Below are 21,592 nucleotides of genomic sequence, written 5' to 3'. Positions count from 1 at the left end.
ACAGCAGAACTTAACAGATGGCTAGAGACAGCCAGCAGACTCAGACAACACACTAAACTTAATAAATGAAAATGTGTGCTAATGAACACCTGTTTTTGGAAAAAATGTATGTACTTGAGTACAACCTGTAGCTATCTCATTCCTTTGAGAGAAACTTGATTTTTTTTTTTTAAATGCCTTTCTATTTAAAAAAAAAATATATCTCTTCATGATGGCCACAGGCATTGGATGCTGATAAAATGCAAGAAAACTCGCCAACTCCACACCCCCCCCCCGGGTTTCTCCAGTTTACTGGTTATTTGACTGGGAAGGCCTTTGTGAAAAAAGAAGCAGAGCAAAAGACGAAAATAAATTTTAAAAAGTAAAAATAGAAGTTATAGACAAGAAAATAATTTTGTCAGATCTGCAACCCCATACAAACCAAAGAATTTAACCCAAGAATTCCTGCTTGAATTCTTTTCCTTGTAGTCTTCCTTGAAGCCTTGTCCAATGATTGGACATTTTTAGGAAGATGGCTGAACTTGTTTTAAAGGCTTAAACTGAGCACAGAATTCACCAGAACCCAATTTCTCCAGTGACTCATATGAAAAACTGGTACCCTTTCTTGGTTTGAATGTATCTAGTTGCAGTTCTCAAACTGACAGAAAAGGGAAGAAAACAGATAGCTCGGAAATTGTAAGTGGCTGTTAAATGCACATGTACACCCCCTTCACGCACAAACACACACACACAACACAGACACCAGGTGGACAAACACATTTGTACATGCTTTCAGAGATTTAACATCTTAATAACTGAGGTTTGGACCAAGTCTTTGATGTTTTAACTGTTGAATGATCTCTAAACTACTAAAAACACAGTACAAGAACGTTACTTTGAAAGTATTTCCTTTTGTTATTAGAATCAGTACACTGAATTTGAAGGGCAGTTTTAATTTCTGTGTAACATACTGTGAAAGTTAAACCAGCAGAATATTTCTTTTATTTCCATCTAAAGCTAAAAACTATCAGAGTTTGGGCTTTTTTTGTTTAAATTCTTGCAATTTCTTATTTTACAGTATAGCTCACTAAGTAGCATCAATATTACCCTTTTCCATACAGAGCTCTAATTCTAAATGTAGTTTCTAGGTCTACCCTTTCATAACTAATTTCACTGTTCAAAGGTCTGATCATCTGCAAACGAACATGCAGCTCCCTCTGATTTCATGCAAAGTTTGACAGGAACTTTACTTACCGAGCGCAGCTTCTCTGATGTGATTATCTTCAAAGTTTCTTACTCCTGGGTCTCAACTCAAGATTGGCAGAACCTTCCTAGTTCTCACTGTTTTTTTGACACTTGAAGCTAGCATTTGCAAGGTAGAGCCTCCAAATGGCTGCTGAATAGGCCACCATCAGCCAAAAGCCTGCCGAGTATAAATGTTGTTTGCCAAACGTTCTATGCAGTACTTCCAAATTTGCAGGAGACAAAGCTACCAAAGGAAAATACCAACTCAAGAGCTAAAGTTCACCCTAAGAAAATTAAAACAATATGCAAGATAATCACCACAAGGGAGGGACATTCCTAGAATAGCAACAAAACCAGAACAAACAAAAAAAGAAAAAACAAGAGGTCAATAAATAAGAATTCTACAAGCTGTGTCCCTACAGAAGTGGCCTACAGACATGTAATTTTCACCTTCTCTCTAGATAATGCCTGTGAACAATCCTGCTCTTCTGATGCTTAAGTAGAGGGACATTTCAAAGGAAAAATAATTAGAAACTGTGAATGCTGAAGCAATTGGAAAGATAGCTGCTCACTTAATGATGCGACAAGACCACCACAAGCACAGTTAACAATCATAATTTTTCAGATACAAGATGAGAAAACTAAGATACTCATCAAAACTTCAAACAACTTGCAGTGTTGTAAAAGAAAAAATAATCTTCTCTATCTTGAATTCCACACTACAAAATTCCTTTGGACTCAAGAGGGTTTTCTTCTCTAAAGCAACAAAAAACAGAGGCAAAAGTAATTTCCCCCCCCACAAGCTTCAAGAACAGCAATAAAGCCTTGTTTTTGTTGAAGACATTACACCTCATTCTTTTAAATAAGCCAGGTGACAACAAGACATGTACTTCTACGTTTAAAGACATTTTAGTCTGGATAGATAAATAAGTCACAATTTAATAACCAAATCATGACTTCACGCTTTTAAGAAGTTGCTAGATTTGCAGTTATGACATAAAACCAACTATTATTTCAAATTCTAGAGAGAGGGTTTTCCAAGTTAATGCATACAAACAGCTGAAAAGGCAAAGGCCCATGACACATTTACAGCCTACCTTATTTTTTAGATATATATGCATGCTGAATGCTAACACATTTTATGAGACTGTAATCATTATAGGCGACTGGAATTTGGAAGTGCAATACATCTTAGCTCCCAAATCACTGAAGAAATTTTGAAACTAACACCCTTTAGCTCTTAGATACTTAAGATCTGGTTCCAAAAAAAAGAAATCTGGCTAATACTTTAAGCAAATTATATCTTCTCTAAGCAATTTAGATGTCCAGTACATTTACTGTTAGCTCAGAAACAACTGTTTTGAAATAAATGTAATATGCATTAAAAGCTCATTATAAATACTAACCTAAAATTGAAATACTCAGGATTTTTAAATAGCTTTTAGAAATCTCAACAGAATTTAGGTATGTATTTATTAAGTCATCCCAAAACCAGGGCCCACAATGTAATAACATTAACCAGGATAGTTGTGACAGAAAACGAATAGTAATCTTCAAGGATAAGGCTTGCTCCAGAAGATTCAGAGTATATAACAAAAAAAAAAATTATTTTGCAACAAAGTTATTAACATGACTGTCAAATGAGTTCTGGACATAGAACCTCAAATTCACAACATCTATGCAGTTCTATAAATTGTGTAACAAAACTGATGGGTCTTGACGCTTCTTACTATGCAGTCGGTAATACTAGAAAAGAGAAGTTCCTAAAATTTAGGTACATCAAAATCAAACAAGTTGCAAAAGTAATTCTTTTTAGATTTACATAAGGGTCTCCAGTAAGATGTTTCAGAAGTGTCAAGTCCCCTAGAAAATTACATGGGAGACTTCATTGCACTATATTCACAATGGCTAAAATAGCTCCTTGCATGTATATTTGTCCTCTTATGAGGAAAACCAAGCATACATTTCTACTGAATTTGCCTGGAAGTTATGCAAACATTGGGGCTTCATCTTTTTATACAAGGAGACAGAAAACAGGGCAGAAGCTAAGAATTACTGGAATGAAATTTGAAGATGAGGAGCCTGCCAGTATCAACCTCTACTTTCAGTTCTCATTTCACACTTGGTCTAGGTTTGAAAGGTTCTTTTACAACTATTGTAAAAAATTACACTCTTCACTGAGATTTTGTGCCTAAACTCTTTCAATGGCAAGTTTAAGCTTTTGAAACAGCTTAATTCAAACAGCATAATGCAGGCCATGAGTGTCAGTATAAAGCGGTTCATCAAAACCAGTAACATGCTTAAACACCTTCCAATAGAGATAATGAGAGCTCTGAGGCTAATTTCTTATACTGACCTTTAGGGCAAGAGATAAGACAAATTCCAAATACCTCAAGCATGCCTACTCATTGATTGATCAGTGACAAAAGGGGACTACCTCAATGCTTTATATTCACAACAGCTTTTTGTGATAAAAAGTAAACAAAGATCATGGAATGTATTTTCATATGTGAAATCAGTAGGCATGTGTTTAGTTTGAGCACCTGGATCACAAAGGGGAAAATTCCAAGCCTCCATCAGGAGATGGGAGAGAACATCAGTTCTAACATACAGACAATAAAAGCTCTGATTGTCTTAAACTACCTGCCTCAATCTCTTGCAGAGGTTTTTCATTTACATGATCAGCTAAATTCAAGTATCAAATCACTAACCACACTGAAAGAAAATATTTGATAGAAGACTTCTGTGGCTAGGGTAAGATAGTTTAACTATGAAACAAAGTCACCTGTCACAGTATGGAGGAAGGTACAGAGGCCCTAAGTGAGCTCTGCCCGATCCCAAACAATGCAGTCCTATGCACCTCTTCTCAGTGCTCTAGGCTAAGAGAGTGTGCTAGATTTATACGTTTGTCCCAGAAATCTCCAGGAGGAGCTGACAGCTCTCTCCACTTTCTTAAGCGCTCAAGGTAACATCAGCAAACAGCCAGGACCTCAGGGTAGAGAAAAACTTTAAGAGAGATGGTAGGACAGATATGGTCATTTTTAAAGAACAGTTCTGCTGAGTGATCAGGGCTTGAAGCCAGTAAGTTATTTTCCTCCTCCTTAGGTACCATGCCTGAAACACAGAAAGGAAGGAAGAAAAAGAAATCAAGGAAGATGCCAGCTCGTAAGTAACAAGCACAAAGGAGGTAACAAATGTTGCAAGATATCAAGTCACAAAGCACAAATGCTGATGAATCAAGAATGACGACAAGCTAATACCAGGCACCTGAGATAAAGGCCTTGAAAAATGATGACATTTTATTGAACGAAAACAGATCTGTTCTAATAAATCGCTTTTAGACACTGTCTGAAAATCTGCACAAGAAACAGGAACAACCGGCATCAAAAACCACTCAAGAAAAAAGCTGGACTGTTTGGAGCACAGCATTTAAACTCGGTGACAGGCATCAGAATACCCACAAGAGGTCTTGCTTCTGCTCTGATCTCACTAATGCTCTTTCAAGAGTCAAAACACTGGAAGAACACAGATATTCTGCTAGTCTAGTAGGTTGAGTCCAAGGAGTGAGAGAAATTTTTCATTAAGTCTTCTAAAGTACTTACACTGAGAAATAGTAAAATGAGAGATACTGCTGAAACCTGTGCGAGACCTTCACAACTGGATAAATTAAAAGCCCAACCACCTGTTTTGAAGAAAACTTTAAAAAATCCTGGCACTTGTTCTCTAAAACCCCCCTTAGCTTTCTAAGATATAATTTTCAATTATGTTAGAGAGACTTCTTTGATGAAGCGTGTTTAAATTGTTTCAATCTATTTCTACTACATCCCTACTAAATACCTGTCTGGTGATCGTCTTGACCAACGTCCTCTGTCAGATTCTGCAAGAGAGTAGGAATGATACAGTTAAGCAAGATGGTGATCTTCACTGATCAGTAATGTTTTTAACCTTTATTTGATATCAACATTCATCTTAATTACTTAAGGAGCTTCTATCTAAGGCTGCAGAGCCTTTGTGTTTTCATTCATATTTATCTAAAAAGTTACTCTTGCAAATTTATCTAAAAAGTTCAAGGATACTATTTAAATAATTTAAAAAAAAATTTTTTAATCAAAACCATATCAAACTACGTTTCAAGAGTAGAAATAATTATCCATTGGACAGGCAATATTGTATTGTTGTATCGAACAATTCAATTGATAAATACATCATTAGAAGGATTGAATTTCCCATTTACCACAGAAATGGCTTTCCTTATGGGCAAATACACATATTTATTCTAAAGAATACTGATTATGAAAACAAGTTACCCCCTTTTTAAGGCAGTATCTTTTCCACTAAATTTGCAGTGTACAAACAGAAGACATATTGGCATTTCCAGCTACAGTTGCAATAAAACAAAATGTAAATGCACAGCAAACAAGCAGGGGCAGTCTTCAAAAAATATCTTGTTTCACTCTTTGCATGGTTGTAAGAGGACAGCTTGCTCATTCAATGTTTTCCACAAGAACTGTAAGAAATTGGATAACGACGATGATTACCATTATTTGATATATCTAGGAAAGCTTCTATGGAGACAACATCTAAATCCAATATTGCAGTGAACAGTGCTCCATCTCCACTCTGACCCATGGAGTATAATCTTTCACCTTTTACTAATACTGCTTATCTCTTAATGGATTCAAAACCAACAGCCTCTCATACAAAAAGGCAGCCATAGTTTTTAAAAATTTAATGATTTCAATCACAAAACATTCTGGCCTAAAGCCCTAGCTATTCTGCTGAGAGAAAATGGCAAGTCATTACCAGCCTATTGAGGGTGTGGTAAATCTTGTGAATATTTGCCAGTGTTGATAGGTGAGAATTCAGTTGAAAATCTAGAGGGGGAAAAAAAAAAAAAAAAAAAAAAAAAGAGAGAAGTTGTTTTAAACTCTCTGGTTTCCAGCTGTTGCAACCAAGATCTTCATATGTTCTGGTCATTTAATAAAATCACAACTGAAAAATAAAAGCCATCTCAACACTTGCTCAGCATCAACATTTTCAACACCAAATGGAATCAGTAAGCAAAATCTGCAAAAGATATCCCTCATATACACATTTTTCTTAAGGCATGGATGACCCTCAGCAAAAGAGAACTATAGCTATATACTTAATTATATTTTTAAAACAAAAATTTAAATATGTACAATGTTTTTCCTTTAAATTGGGAATAATAATTTCCATGCCATCCAGTCCTTCTGTTCCACCTATCCAAAACCAATTTAAGTAGCATGCAACATTCTAAAATCATTACTAAAAATACTAGGTTTTAAAAAAGGTAATTTCATTAATACAGACGTACTTGCCTTTATACTAATTTCCTTGCAAAACTAAGTGACTGGACTACACTTACACAGTTGAAACATGACTTTTGTACAACGAACCAAAGGTCACAATACAGCAGCTGTTAAGACCAGAGCCAATAAAACCAAAAATAAAATATTCTGACACTTCATAAAAGAAGCCACAGCATAGATGTTAACTTTGCTTCCATGCTCTAAAAATAAAACACTTGAGTTTGCTTCAGTTGCAAAAAAGTGACAAACTAATTTTTCTATATTCTTTTAAATCCCCTATTTTTGCCTGAACTGTGTTGAGGACAAAATTGGAAAATAAGCCATTTACAAAAAAGATCAACTGTGATCCAGCCAGAGAGCACGCAAGCCAACAAGAATCTCAGAAGCTGGACACACACCAGCTGACAGGGACCAAAGACAGCCAACTGCTATACAATATTTCCATTTAAACTAAATTAGCTACCCCACTAGAATTCGTGTGCAAAAACACTCTAATTAAATAGAGACGAGTACTATATGACAAGTAAAGTATTTCAAGCAAAATTCTTCTGCACATGAAAACTGTATGTGCCTAGTGCCGCCACCCAGTTAATGCGTTTAAGCATTTCCAGTGTGAGACATTTAATTTGGCTTTGCCCAATAGATGATACAAGATGCAAAGGTCAAAATCATAATTCCCACATTTTCATCCCTAGCATTTCAAATTAATGCTCTCAAAATACACTTAAGATGATCCAGAATCTAAGGATAATCAACAGTCATGATTGATTAAATACCAGATCCCCAAGTGTATGAACCACACTGCTATGAAGTCAAAAGGTGGATCTGGAGGAACTGCCTGCTGTGTTACACACATCCTTATGGAATGCTCTTGTTACAGTGAATAAAAAAAAAATTTTCAAAAGACACCTTTAGGAATCATACATTTCATTTATTATGTTCACTAAAGAATATCACTTCACTAATTGCTACTTATTTCTTAATGTATTGTCCCCAATCCACCACTGCAGCGATACAATTTCTGTAAGTCAGAAGTGCCAAAGATGGAGCTTCCAACTTTAGATATACTTATCTATATGACGCCAAAGGCAATCAGATCTTCTTACCAAGATATGATAGGAAGATCATGCATCTTTAACAGGCTGCTAGATTTTTTCCTGCATTAAGTGCTCAGTAAAGTTCCATTTTTGCTAGTCAAACAATACTAAGCAGAACCATTCTGCAAAAACAAAAAAATAACCAACCCCAAGTTTCTTAGCCAACCTTCAGTTCAACACAAAGCAATTTAAAAAAAGACGGGGGGTGGGGGGCAAAACATAAAATCCATTCTGAGAAGGACAAGATTAAAAGGAAAAAAATATTTTGTTAACTGCCAGGCCAGTCTAAGCTTTCTGGAATATGAATTTTAAAATTTCCCCTGTTGCTCAGCCTAAAATCCACAAAGACCATGAGTCTTTAGAGAAACCAGTTATACCTGGAGGTAACAAGCTGAGAACACTGAGCAAATATTTTATTCTAAACTAATATCAGTCGTTTTTAACAGTACCATCTAAAATAATAGAATAAATACTTTCAAATTAGGATTATATCACCCTTGAAATAAAACATTCCTAGTCACTTCAGAATACTTCATTCATACCAGTATGTTTCGCACATCCACTGGAAATACCCTTACAATTTTAAGCTGTTACTTCAAAAATAGGTTATGTAATTATGTGATGGACTTAAGAGGGGTTACACAAATACCTTTTACAGCTCTCATAGAACAAGCATCACATCTTAGTTCCACAAGGTTTGGTTTAACAATATGAATGTGGAAGACCAGAGTCCAGAGTTTTGTCTTCCACAGGGGAAGCTTGCAAAGTAAGGATATCATCCAAAACCAAAAATAGGCTTCTTTTACAGTAAGTGCTGTAAAAGCAAATACAAGCAGCAGCCGATGAATTAGGTAAGTTAAATTACAGCTCAGGTCACCTTCTGAACTGGTCACAGTGTTTGCTATCCCTATATTGCAAGGAAGATACATAAAGCATCCTATGCCATTGAAAAGCCAATGTTTTTAAGAAAAAGAATAAAATAAAAAAAAAATACTTCCCAGGCTCAAATAACACTATCTTGAAAATTAGCAAAGGGACAATGGTGTAGTTTACACGACAAGCAAGTGATTCGACAACTGGCTGCAACTGCATGCTTCAGGAACAGCTCGCTCTCCCCTCCACACGTGCTCATGCAGCCTCTGAGTCGTGCCCGCCTGACCCCCTTGGTCAGCCCACAAACCCAAGAGTCTTACCCACAAAGGATATAAACTAACAAACCCTGCCACCCCAGTGGTCTGAATGGGATCACCAAGGAGATGTAACACCAGATAAGCAGAGTTAGGGCAAGAAACAGGAGAGTCCTTCCAAGTGGGAGCGAATTAGTCCCTTGAGGCTAAATCAAGTGTCCCCCACTATGGGAGGAGTGATACATCACATGAAGCTACACAGTCAACAGCTGGCTGTATGAGCTTTACATGAAGAAAGCCATGATGCATTAAGCTATTTCTCACCCAAATACAAGAGTTCCAAAGCACATGAATTGGTCTGAAAATATTTTGGTTTTTTCCTGCAGAAAAAAATATTTTATAGCAAAGTACCACACAGTTTATTGACCTGAGATCAGAAGGAAACCTGCTTGCTTCATGAATACTGAAAAGAGATGTGCTGGAATGTTTGCTAAGACTTTAAGAGATCTATGTCAAACAAGCGTACATATTTTGTTGATTAAATTCTTTTTCATGCAGATGTTAGCTTATCTTTAGGGAGGATTGAAGTAATAGAAATTCCAAATGGTATTAAATACTTTTCAATAATTCAGAATGTAACAGTTAAAGAAAAAAAACCATATCTGAGTAAAGTAATTGCAAATCCAGAATCTGGAAAGGAAAGAAATGCCAGAGCCAACCTAATATCATGGAATTTAAACCTTGTCTGCAGTTTATCATTAGCACTTAACGTTAAATGTTAAAGTCTGCATTAGTCAATTAGTCCCAATCATATACAATTTCAAAGTAAAAAGCAAACAGTTTAAAAATAACTTTTAAAATATTATAGATTAATGCTTATGCTCTGGACCTGACAGTTATGGAGAGGCAAAAGAAGCAACAGCTAGCTGGGCTTACTTCCATAACAAACTAGAAAAAAATCATTCTATACCTCCTCATTAACACAAACATGTAAAGCACATGAACAAACAAAAAACTCAATGTATCTTAAATATAAACAAATTATACAGGTGAACTGAACTTGAATACTCTACTTTCCTATTTAAAATGAAAAAACTTTAAAAGGTCAAGTCAATTTTTTATTGGAGGGAATGACGTGTTGCCAAACTATTCAGATAAAACCACAAATTAATAGTAAAGAAAAAAAAAAGGAGTATTTCTACCTAAGTACTTACATATAGACACATACCTGCCTGAACAAAAGTTTTAACTAGTTCCTGCTGTCAAAATTATCACTTCAAAGCTTGGACAAAACACAGCTAGAGGGTACACTGCAATCTACTAAAAACCTGGTAAAAAAATAACAATAGTACTAAACCAGATCAGCAGCTGCCTCCAACATTTGTTTAAAAGCTTCTAGATTATTTTTCTGAGCAAACAGAAAATCTGTACAAAAATCTCACAATAACAGTAGCTCTAAAAATATTTATCCTAGACAGACATGCCATATAAATGCTATGGATACAACTCTGTATTAAAAATTAAGTATGGAAGTAGTCGTAGCAGTAATTTTAATTACTGCTAAGATATACCTGACTCATTACAAATATCATGGGTAATTTTCTGTAATCTTCTCAGAAAAAAATTAGACAGAAAAACACATACTTGTCAGACTCATTCCTGAAAATTAAAATGGAATGTTGATGCTTTTACTTTTATTTAATTGATTTGAAATAATAGAAATGAAAAAAACTTGTAGTAGTACTCAAAATAATAGCTCAAAGGACTGCCTTCTTAATTAGTTTTAAATAAACTTTAAAAAAAGAATCATCTAATCTTCTATGAACTACACCATTTCATGCTCTGTAGTCTACTTACAGAATTACCCTAACAGTAAGACAATTTATATTGATTTATGAACTCTGAAGTTCAGATCTGAAACCTACATTTGGTGAAAGCCTTCAATACTTATTGTTCAGGAAGCAGAATTTCTATATTCCTTACTAAATGCAGAAAACAAAAAAATGTGCATCAGGTTTATTTTCATTTACACAAAAACATCACAACACAACTAAAAACTGAGACTGCCAAACTGCAGTACTGAGCAGCTAGGAGCTGACTCTGCATTCTTGTCAAAAGACAGGATTAAGAATTCAGTTCCAATGTGGCTGTAGCTGACTCCGCACCGGCAGCAACACCCTTTAGCAGGGGCAGCCTGCAGAAGAGCCCTCTCTCCCAGCCCCTGTGGAAAGCAAGCATCACGCAGGCATGGGGAGGCAGAGAAGAACAGGCTTGAAAAGTAGGGTCTCCCTTGATTTGGTGGGGTTGAACATAGCACGTCATTCAGAAAGTAAGGAAAGTAAGGAAAACAGAGTTCCAGCCTGGACGGTAGGACATGCAATCACAAGGAAAGAGAAGTGGGATGACCCATCGTAGCTTGATGAGCAACAGGAGCTAGCCATTAGAGCTGAAGACATGGTGCTGCAGGACGTTTCTCCTGCACGCGTGCATACAGAGCCACACCAAGCTCAGAGCTACTGCTGACACCAGTGGTATCTGAACCCACAGTCACAAATTTCTGTACATTTTCCAAACACAACAGCCTAAAGTGTTCCAAAGCAAAACACAGAGTGTGTTATTTAAAAAAAAACTCACAAAAATGCAGTTGAAATGACCACACTAAAAAACACATTATTTTAAGGTAGATATTCATATTCAACTCTAACACTTGGTATTACCATGTGTAATCAGTCACTCACCTGCAACAAAATATTTTAAAATTACTGCATGCTACATAGATAGAGAAAAGCATTAATCTTTTTTTCGCCTGTAAGAGCAAATCCTTATTCTACCTAGGTATTTAAAAAGTACCCTGATATGAAGGCTTGTTTACAAAAAGAGCTATTGCAGTTTAAAGTTCATTAAGAATTTTAAAACAATTTAAGCAGTGCAAAAGTTGTGTAACTGTTACTTTAGTTTGAATGCATTTCCATTTACTTTAAATTGAACAAGTAAGAGCTCTGCTAATGTATGCTATACTAACATAGAGGATAAAAACCCCTGCACACTGGCTCGTGGGGGGTTTGGGGGATTTGTTTTGTTGGGCGGGTGTTGGTGTTGGTTGGGTGTTTTGTTTTTTGTAGAAAAGACCTAACACAAAGTGTATTTCTGATGCAAAACATCTGTTTCTGTTGTTGCAAATACCAGTTGCATTCCTACTGAGTGTATTTGATAAGCATTCATAATGGAGATTCCTTCCAGAATATAATAAAGCTGGAGTGACCAGCCACAACTGGAAAAGAATGAGTAAAAGCAGTGGATAATTAGAGCCAATTTAAATCTATTTCTAAAGCGTGTATTACCAAATCAAACAGCATTTCAGTGATTCCATGTTACAGACATTCTTTCAGTCTACAATTCAAGAGCATAGGAAATTAAGCTACAAAGCATTTAATACAGAACAAATTTTACACCCACTTTGCACTTGACAAGCGCAGAGGCAGAAACACAGAGATTGCATTGACTCAATGCAAAATGTTCATCCAGCCTAACTCTTACTCTACCATCAAATTAATTCAAAAAAGCGTCAGTGAGTTAGTTTTGCATCATTGGCTGCTATGGCCTGAGAGTTGCTTGCCAGCACTACTCTTAACTTCATGCCAGATTAGGTGTCATCTGTCATCCTACAAAGGGCATAAAGCTAATAAAAACTTTGTATCTCGTGCTCTAGCTAATTCAGCAGAAATGCAATCCTGTCAAGTACGTGCTACTAAGGTATCCAGCACCATGCAGATCTGGTATACATCACGATGGATCTGCAACAGCCTAGAAACAGCTATGCCAGTCAAAAGCATTACTGCCCCAGCTGTTTGCTTCTTGCTCTCTGCCAAAAGTTACAGACCCCACAGGTCTGCCAGCAGCAGAGGTCACGGGCGCGTTCCCTAATCCACTTCAGGCAAACAAATCAACCCTGTCAGTTTAGCCAATTTAAGTAAGTGGCAAGAGCTAACCCAGATACATTTGGCTGAGGGGATTAGAAAGTGCTCCTACAAACCATTTTACCAGTAGAGCAAGGGAAGCAGTAATCTACAGCTAATGGGCAGCTGCAGTAGACAGAGTCCCAGGGTCTGTGCAGCCACACGTCTGCATCAAGTGACACAGAAGCATGGATCACACCACCTGGTTCCCCAGGGCAAGCTAAAGCCTTGTAGGCTCTAACAACAATATATATATATGTATATATTTATATGTATATATTTATATATATACACAGCTATACATAACCAAAAAACACTGAGCAAACTGGTAGTTATTTCTATCTCTTTATAAGCCAAAAGTAGAAATTCTGTTTAACCTCAGACCTGTGATTTTAAACACAACAGCTTAATCAGACAGTATAAGAAAAATACCGGCACATTTAAAATAAGGGTTCTGCTCAAAGCTTGCTAGTAGCCTTACTTATTGTAGAAGAAATAACCACGCTATTAAATGCTCTAATATTTAAATTGGTTACAAGAGTTGTACATTTCCATAGGGTGTGCCATACTTCCTAGTGCAATGCTTTTTGGCAAGCACAGGCCAGACAAATTAAGCAAATTTTCCTCTTCTGCTTGAAGACACAAACAAAACTAGGAAATAATGCTTTGAAAAAGCCCAAAGTCTTTGTTTTCAGTATTTCTAAAGTAAAGGGGGAAAAGGTAAAGAAAATACAGGATTAATAATTCACTTAAAGCGACCACAAAAACTACTAAGGCAAAAATAAATTTAAATCAAGTGCTGCAATTACACAAATGAAATCTCGTCCTGATACAAAAGAATGAAGAGAAGCAGTAAGAGTAAGACCTGTCTAACTCATGGCCTTGCACGGAGAAGACATTTCCAGTTATAGTTACTGGAGTTGCAAGAAACTTCTAAGCAAACGTTTGCAACAGAAAAAAAGGAAAGTTTATGTTTCTCATATAATGTGAAAGGTGTATATTCAGCCTCAGAAAGTAAAACTGAGACTGAGTAAAAATATATTAATGGAGTCTATGTCATAATAACAGATAGGAATCTAGGAAGGCTCAGAAAAATGGTCAGTCAAGAAACAATCATAAGTCAACTTCTGTATGTGTAAAGATATGCCATGAACATTTATGGTTTCAAGCATTTAAATCAATGAGAAAAAATCCCCACTACTATAAACCTACAGATAATGACGTTACTTAATTTAGGAAAACAAACCTATTTAAAATAACATATGTAGAAAGCCATGAACCGCCAAAAAAAAAAAAAAAAAGTATTGAGGTGGAAGATTCAGTCATTCCAAGGGTCATTTTTAAAGAGAAGCCAGTAACAGCTGAAGGCTGAGCAACAGTACTGTTCTCGTCTTCCGCAGAGAAATTAAAAAAAAAAAAAAAAATTACTACATAGTCTTAACAACCTACATGATGGAGCATTAGAATACTTGTGACCGTAGCTTACATGTGTGTAATGAAGACCTGCACCTTTTTTGGACAGGGCACATGACAAAAGACACTGAACAGAAGGCATTTTCTAGAATAATTATCCTTCCATTTCCAACATGAGGCAGTTATTTCGGCTTTAATGGCAGCCTTAACCACCAACGTATAATGACCCCTAAACATAAAGGTAAAACAAACCAGAACCACCAAAGAAATTATATAACCTCCTGAGTTAAAGCCTTTATCAGGCTGCTCCCGTCTCATTTTGAGAAACAGGAGGATTCAAGAAAATCCAGGCCTTACGCAGCATTTCTTTCCATAACTGCTCACAGGACTTTGTCCAAAAGTCAGACCATCATCCATTAACGTTATAATCAAAGCTTCAATTTTCATTATCTTGCCCATAAGCAAGTTCTGCAGCAATAAAGTGTCCCAGAGCTGCAACTCCTCGCACAGCGAGGACACGTTCCTGGGAGATTTCACAGGAATCGGGAACACGGTTCTGCCGAGAGAGCTTTGTGCTCGGGGTGACAGCCTCACCTCTCCAGCGGACGGGGACGGGCTGAACTAACCCCAAGGGCTACCCCACGCCCACGAAGGTGTGCAATCCCCCCCGCCCTCCCGCCGATAGCACACGGTCCCGCCTGCTGTGAAACCGGAGCCACAAACCAGCCTGCGGAGACAAAGCCCTCCCCGCGCTCCTCCAAAACAGGCGGCGCGATCTCGCCGCGCTCCTGCCCCGCAGCCAGCGGGCCTTGCCCCAGGCGGGGGCAGGGCGTGGCGGGCCGTGTCCCCGCTCTCCCCGGGGGCTCCGCTCGGCGCCGGCCGCGGGGCACCGGGCTGCAACCGGCACCCCGGCGCGGGGGCGCAGTGCCTGCTGGGAGTTGTAGTCCCGCAACGCACCCCCCGCCACAGGCCCCCGAAGCGGACAGACTCCACCTCCCGCCGTGCGCCGCGCTCCCCCCCCCACCCTCCACACACCGTTCCTCCGGCACCGGCCCGCCGCAATCCGCTGAATTAAACCGCCCCCGCGCAGCGAGGCCGCCGGGCAGCGCCGCACCCCGCGCCCCCCCTCCTCCGCCGCAGCCCCGGCTCCCCCGCGGCCGGGCAACCGGGGCTGGCTGCCGCCTCACCCGCTCGCGAGTCGGGTCGGGGAAACTGCGTCACACCCTCCGAGCGCCCCCCGCCGCCCCCGCCCCCCTCACCCGCCCCCGCCCCGCGGGGCCCCGCCGCCCCCGGGTGCGCGCACCGCCTCCCTCCGCGCCCGCGGGCCTGACCCCCTCCCCCGCCAACCGGGAGCCCCGGCGACGCGTTCGGCCGAGGCTCCTCGGTGAGGAGAAGCCGCCCCACCCGGGAGACAGTGCCCACCGGCAGAACGACCAGGCCGGTGGGCGGGAGCGAGCGGCCCGGCCCGGCCCGGCCCCGCCGCTACTCACTGACAGCGGCGGCATCCGAGTGCATTTTCGTGCGGCGCACAGACGGCCCGGCCCGGCCCGGCTCCCTCGGCCCCTCTCCCAATCACAGAGCCCAAGCACGGACACCTCCCGCCCCGCCTACCGGCGGCGCCCATTGGCTCGGGATGCCCGGGGAGGCCGCACGTTCTGCTCTCCTACTGCGCGAGGCTCCTGCCATTCTCCCTCTGCCTGCCTCACACCGCCTTCCCCACCCCCTCCCCACCTTCTATTGGGCTCAAGGCCGCGCCGACCCCACCCTCCTTCGCTCTGACTGGGCTTCGCCGATGCCAGTATTTCCTGGCCTTGAAAGCGCGTGCAAAGAACACCACTTTGTGTCGCCCGTGGCTCTGATTGGCTACGGGGGCCGAGGGCCGCGCCCACGCTCTGATACGATTGGGTAAGCGTGGCGGAGGGCAGGGCCGCCGAGGGCGGCGCGCCCCGCCCCGCCGAGGGCGGGCAGGTACGGCGCTGCCGCCTGGGGGTGGGTCCCGCCGCCTCCCCCCTGCACGCCGGTACAGCGGTAGCGCGCTCTCCCCACCTCAGCCCCGGGGGTGCTCCGGCGGCGGTCCGCGCGCCTGAGGGGACGGGCGGCAGCCCGCGCCCCACCGCCTCCTCGGTCCCCCGGTTGTGGGGACAAGACCCGGCCTCCGCGTGCCCGAAAGGTCGCGAGCCTCGTACGGCCCCGCTCGGATAAAGGAGTGCTTGTGCACGTCGGTAGCGCGAGGCCCGGGGCAGCCGCCGCCCCGTCCCCGCGGCCGGCGCAGGCGAAGGGAGCTTCTGGGCTATCAGCCGCCCTCCCTCTGCTCCGCGAACCCAACTTCAGGGCAGCCGAATCACCCACCGGCGCAGAAAGGTTTCTTTGTTTCTCCCTAAGGAGGAAAATGGCAGCCCGCCAACACCGGCTGAGGGCATCGAAGCGCCAGGTCGACGTTAGGGCGGCAGCAGGCTGGGTAGCGGGGGGACACGGGGGCCGATGGCAGCTCCCTGCAGGTAGACGAGACAACCTCCCTCCCCCTACTTATTGTTCCCCGCACATGGACCCGTTCTCCTCTCCCCACGTTGCAGCACAGAGGGAAAGAGCTCCCCGTTCCCGTGGCGGAGGAGGACACCTTGCAGGTCATCGCTGCCTAGCCTGTGAGCTCAGCATCTTGCCTACTTTCAGGGATAACGGCCTTCCCTTGCCCTACGCGGTGCTGAAACGCAGAGAAAAGGCTGCTGCAGCATCGCCCGTGCACAATGGAGGATTATTAAGAAAGAAATTAGCCATGGAAAAAAAAAAAACCAAAACACCCTTCCTCTAGGAGTTTAAGTTAAAAGAAAGTCAAGGACTCAGAACTGAAGAAGTGCCAGGTTTAAGGTAATTGTCTCTCTGGAGCAATGCATTAGCATACAGCCCTGAATTAATTGGTCACACGCATGTTTGGACCTTTTTATGGACTTTTTAATGACCGTTGCCTTATTCAGTGAGCCAGTCAGAATGTGCAAGTGCAGCCGATTTATTTTGCAGTGCAACATCTCATGTTTTCAACTGCCTGTTTTACAGATAAGAAGATGGAGTCCATAAGAACATTATTTCTCTTTTCAGAAGTCATGTACTATGACCATGTCATAGCAATGAAAGGCCCCATTATTTGAAATTCTTACTTGTTTGCTAAGTCCTTGAAATTATTTCTGTAGATCTTCCTGCCTCTATCTCTGGTATCTTCCTGTTTGCACCATCTTTTCTTTACATTAGCAACTGTCATATATTTTACACCACCACCTTTAAGGGTAATAATGATCTATATCAGAGTAAAGCGGACAAGCTAGGTTTCTCTTCTCGGGCAGTTCTAACATCCCACATGCCAGACATTCACATCTGTGCGTGTCATCCCAAGCTCATATACCCAATAGGGGCACCACTGAGTTGCAATTCATCTGATCTGTTCTAATTCTGGATTGAGAGGAACAATTCCTTTAGGGGCGACTGTTTGTTCACATTGACCATAAAAAGCTCATAGACCGCTTGTTCAGAATAAAAAAGTATTCAAAAAGAAATCTCCCATGCCTTATGTGGCTGTAAACTGATACAGATCTAAGAAACGTGGCACATGAAAAACAAACCCATCTGGTTGTACCTGAAGCCATTTGGACCCAAGGAAGTGTTTGCATTTCCTTCCCCCACTTATATTAGTCTAAGAAGAAAGATACTACTTGGCTTTATAAATCTTTCCTTAGACTATAGCTTCCATAACTACTGCTATCTGTAAGCGTAAGGCAAATAATACTGTCAGTTTGACAAAAAAAAGTTCAAAATATTTTTGAGTAGTTGAATGCACAAGTATAGTCTCTGACCCTTCACAACTAGATCTGCAAAAAAATCCATAGAGAAGCACAAAAGGGACTTTGTTTTCTGCTTCTGCTTGCTAAACAAGGGAACGTACGCTTCAGCCAGAAAAGCCCTGCCCCACGAGAACATGGCCCATTACAACATGCACCTTCACTCTAATCTAAGGAAGGTATAAACATCCCGTGTTACCCCTAGTTGTAAACTACTACGCAAGTCTCCAGGCTGGCAGATGCCAAGTAATCATGCCTGTATTTTGTTTCTGAAGTACGAGTTTACAAAACACAGAAATACCTCATTTGCATAGAGCACATCCACTGGGTCATGCTTGATCAAGCACTGTCTCAAAGGCAGAGACAGTTTAAGCCATTCCAGCATCAGCCTCTTAATCCTAGCCATCCTGGCATCCTTTCTTTTTTGCCAGTGCCACCATTTAGACAGCTAGATAGCAACGTAATCAAAGAGCAAGACTGCCCAACACCCCCCAAAAAGCAAAAAACCTTGAAACAAAAATAAAGCCCTCAACACTTTTTTTTTAGGTTCGTTCGTTTGCCCAGCCAGATTAATACCCTGACCTGGCTCACTACACATATGTGCAAATGCTCCCATCAACACACAGGAGAGGAATAATAAACCAAGAACTGGAGGGCAGGAAATGAATCGGCCAGTTTACACACTGCTAGATGGAACTTAAAACCACAGGCTTTTTTGTTATTTTTTAAGGAAGAAGACTCATTGTTTGCGCTGCTTTTTCTAATTGATAGCGAAAATGGCAACCATATAAAAAACCACCACCAGTCTGTGAAAAATACTGGCTACCTTGAGAAAGAGGAGCCATTTACTTAGTTTTGTCTTCTTCACTATCAGAAACATAGTGCAGAAGAGGTCTTTGAGGGAGGATCCCCTCTGTTTCCACAGGGTTTCAGACTCCAAATTCCTAAAGCCACTGCATCTCTCAAATCATAGAATCACAGTATGTCCTGAATTGGAAGGGACCCTCAAGGATCATCAAGTCCAATTCCTGTCCCTGCACTGGATAACCCCAAAATTCACACCACGTGTCTGAGGGTGTTGTCCAACTGCTTCTTAAATAGCGTCAGGCTTGGTGCCATGACTGCCTCCCTGGGGAGCCTGTTCCAGTGCTCCGCCACCCTCTGGGGGAAGAACCTTTTCCTAATATCCAACATAATCCTCCCCAGTACATCTTCCTACCATCCCCTTGGGTCCTGTCATTGGTCACCAGAGAGATCAGCGCCTGCCCCTCCTCCTCCCCTTGTGAGGAAGCTGCAGACCACGATGAGGTCTGCCTTCAGTCTCCTCCAGGCTGAACAAACCAAGTGACTTTAGCTGCTCCTCATACAGCTCCTCCTCTGAACCCTTCACCAACTTCATGGCCCTCCTCTGGACACTCTCTAGTAGCTTTATATCCTTAATGTACTGTGGCACCCAAACCTGCACACAGCACTCGAGGTGAGGCCGCACCAGCACAGAGCAGAGCACCCCTGGGCACTGTTGGCCCTCTTGGCTGCCAGGGCACACTGTTGGCTCATGATCAGCTTGCCATTGACCAGAACCCCCAGGTCCCTCCCTGCGGGGCTGCTCTCCAGCCTCTCATTCCCCAGTCTGTCTGTACATCCAGGGTTGCTGTGCCCCAGGAAGAAAATCCGGCACTTGCCCTTGCTAAACTTCATATGGTTGGTGATTGCCCAGCTCTCCAGTCTGTCCAGATCCCTCTGCAGGGCCTCTCTGCCCTCAAGAGTGTCAACAGCTCCTCCCAGTTTTGTGTCATCAGCAAAATTAATTAACACTCCTTCCAGTCCTGCATCCAAGTAATTTATGAAGGCATTAAAGAGTACCGGCCCCAAGATGGATCCTGCAGAACGCCACTAGTGACCGGCTGCCAGCCTGATGAAACCCCATTTACTATGACCCTTTGAGCCTGACCCATCAGCCAGTTGCTCACCCACTGCATTATGTTCTATCCAGCTGTATGCTGGACATTTTATCCAGGAGGATACTGTGAGAAACAGCATCAAAAGCTTTACTGAAGTCCAAAAACATTACATCAACTGGCTTCCCTTGGTCAGCTAGGTGGGTAAGCTTGTCTTAGAAAGAAATTAAGTTTGTTAGGCAGGAATTTCCCCTCACGAACCCGTGCTGGCTGGGTTCAATGCAGACACGACTGCATTGTCTTTCAGGTATTTTTCAATAACTCCCATAATAATCTTCTCCATAATTTTGCCAGGCACAGAAGAGACACTGACAGGCCTGTAGTTACCAGGGTCATCCCTGTTACCCTTCTTGAACACTGGGACAACATTTGCCAGCTTCCAGTCAAGTGGGACCTCTCCAAATTCCCAGGAGCATTTAAAAATCACTGAGAGAGGTCTTGCTATGATATCAGCCAGCTCTTTAAGTACCCTCAGATGAATCCCATCACACCCCACTGACTTACAGGGAGCAGCTGGAGCAGCAAGGCCCACACAGGTTCAGCACTGATTGGGAGTTTATCATTCCCACAGTCATTTTCATGCTGGTTTGCTTAGAAACAAGCTTGAAAATTAATTTTAGGCACCAGAATCACAAACCATTACATGTTTTACAAGTCGGAGGGGGAAGGGGACCGTACTGAAAATAAAAACATTAGCAAAGCAGAATTTGCTTAACATTAACAAAGCCGATTAAAGCAGCAACAAAACACAGTACAGGGCATCGTAAGAAAAGTAACAAATTGTCTACCAGAAGCCCAACAATCACAGTTCTAAATCACTTGCAGATATGGAAAAGTAACTGACACCCAAGTCAATACACACAACCTTATATAACGCTTCTGGAAAGATTTTTCACCCTCAGAGTTACAATGAAACGCCCAACCGTGCATTATTCTTGGGTGGTATCAGCAGAACAGTACTGACTGGGGATCAAAGAGGACCTCAGGTGGCAGAAAGTGGCAGCTGCAGGTTATATAACTGCTTTCAAACCACTCCTCATTAAGTAATTCAGCTCATTTTAATTGCCCTATCCCATGGACTCATACTGTGCTCCTTGTTTAAGTAAAAGCGTTTGTTTTGTTACACTTGCTCTGGGCATGTATGACTTCTGAGGGTCCTTTTGAAACACACTGCAAACGGATGTAATTTTACATACATGACAAAAAAACATGTTTCAGGGCTGTTTGTAGCTCATATCTAGTTCCTTAAATTGGATTTCTAGTTTTTTTCAGCTTCAGTTTGAAATTGTTTTTTTAAAATCTGCTTAGTTCATAATTAGGTAGCTCTAAGCAGCCAAGCTTAAGAGAGCAGCTCAGAATTTCCACCTGAACTCTGGAGGTGCATCAAAACAACCAGCACCTCTGTCTGGGGCCACAAAGCTCCCTCACCACTTCCTGAGTCCTTTTTCAGTGAGGCATGTGGGAGCTGGTCACCTGCACACCTATGCTGTACCCGACTTGTTTCAGTAACATCAACTCCAGTTAAAAACCAAAGGGTGTGCCCAAATTTTGTTTAGTAAGATGTAGCTGCAGCACCCTTTTTTAAAAATGGGACTTTCTTAGCCCAGGAGGCTTGAACTGCAGCTCCCAGCTTTCAGAGTGCTCTGTGACAACACCA

At 41.7% G+C, this 21,592-nt stretch overlaps 1 protein-coding gene across 15 annotated transcripts in view; it reads right to left on the bottom strand.

Moving 5' to 3' along the window:
* The window catches only part of DCUN1D4 (defective in cullin neddylation 1 domain containing 4), a 204,734-nt gene that overhangs the window by 26,117 nt on the left and 157,025 nt on the right, over positions 1-21,592 (bottom strand). For 3 of the 15 annotated variants that reach the window (XM_064449416.1, XM_064449417.1, XM_064449422.1), the window contains exons 1-4: positions 15,573-15,590; positions 6,028-6,098; positions 5,532-5,731; positions 5,062-5,101 (exon numbers count right to left, since the gene is read on the bottom strand). Coding sequence is in view for 4 of the 15 variants with exons in the window: in XM_064449410.1 (XP_064305480.1) it covers positions 5,062-5,101; positions 6,028-6,098; positions 15,641-15,665 (136 nt within the window). In the remaining 11 variants the exon portion in view is untranslated. Of the gene's footprint in view, positions 1-1,233; positions 1,318-5,061; positions 5,102-5,531; positions 5,732-6,027; positions 6,099-14,873; positions 15,066-15,337; positions 15,356-15,572; positions 15,592-15,640; positions 15,698-15,761; positions 15,853-21,592 lie in introns of those variants that run through there. The other 12 variants (XM_064449410.1, XM_064449412.1, XM_064449411.1 and 9 more) reach the window with 11 other exon arrangements.

Source organism: Phalacrocorax carbo, chromosome 4 (assembly GCF_963921805.1).
Source record: "Phalacrocorax carbo chromosome 4, bPhaCar2.1, whole genome shotgun sequence".
In the NCBI taxonomy this organism is placed as follows: Eukaryota; Metazoa; Chordata; class Aves; order Suliformes; family Phalacrocoracidae; genus Phalacrocorax; species Phalacrocorax carbo.
This window is presented reverse-complemented; position numbering and strand designations above follow the sequence as displayed.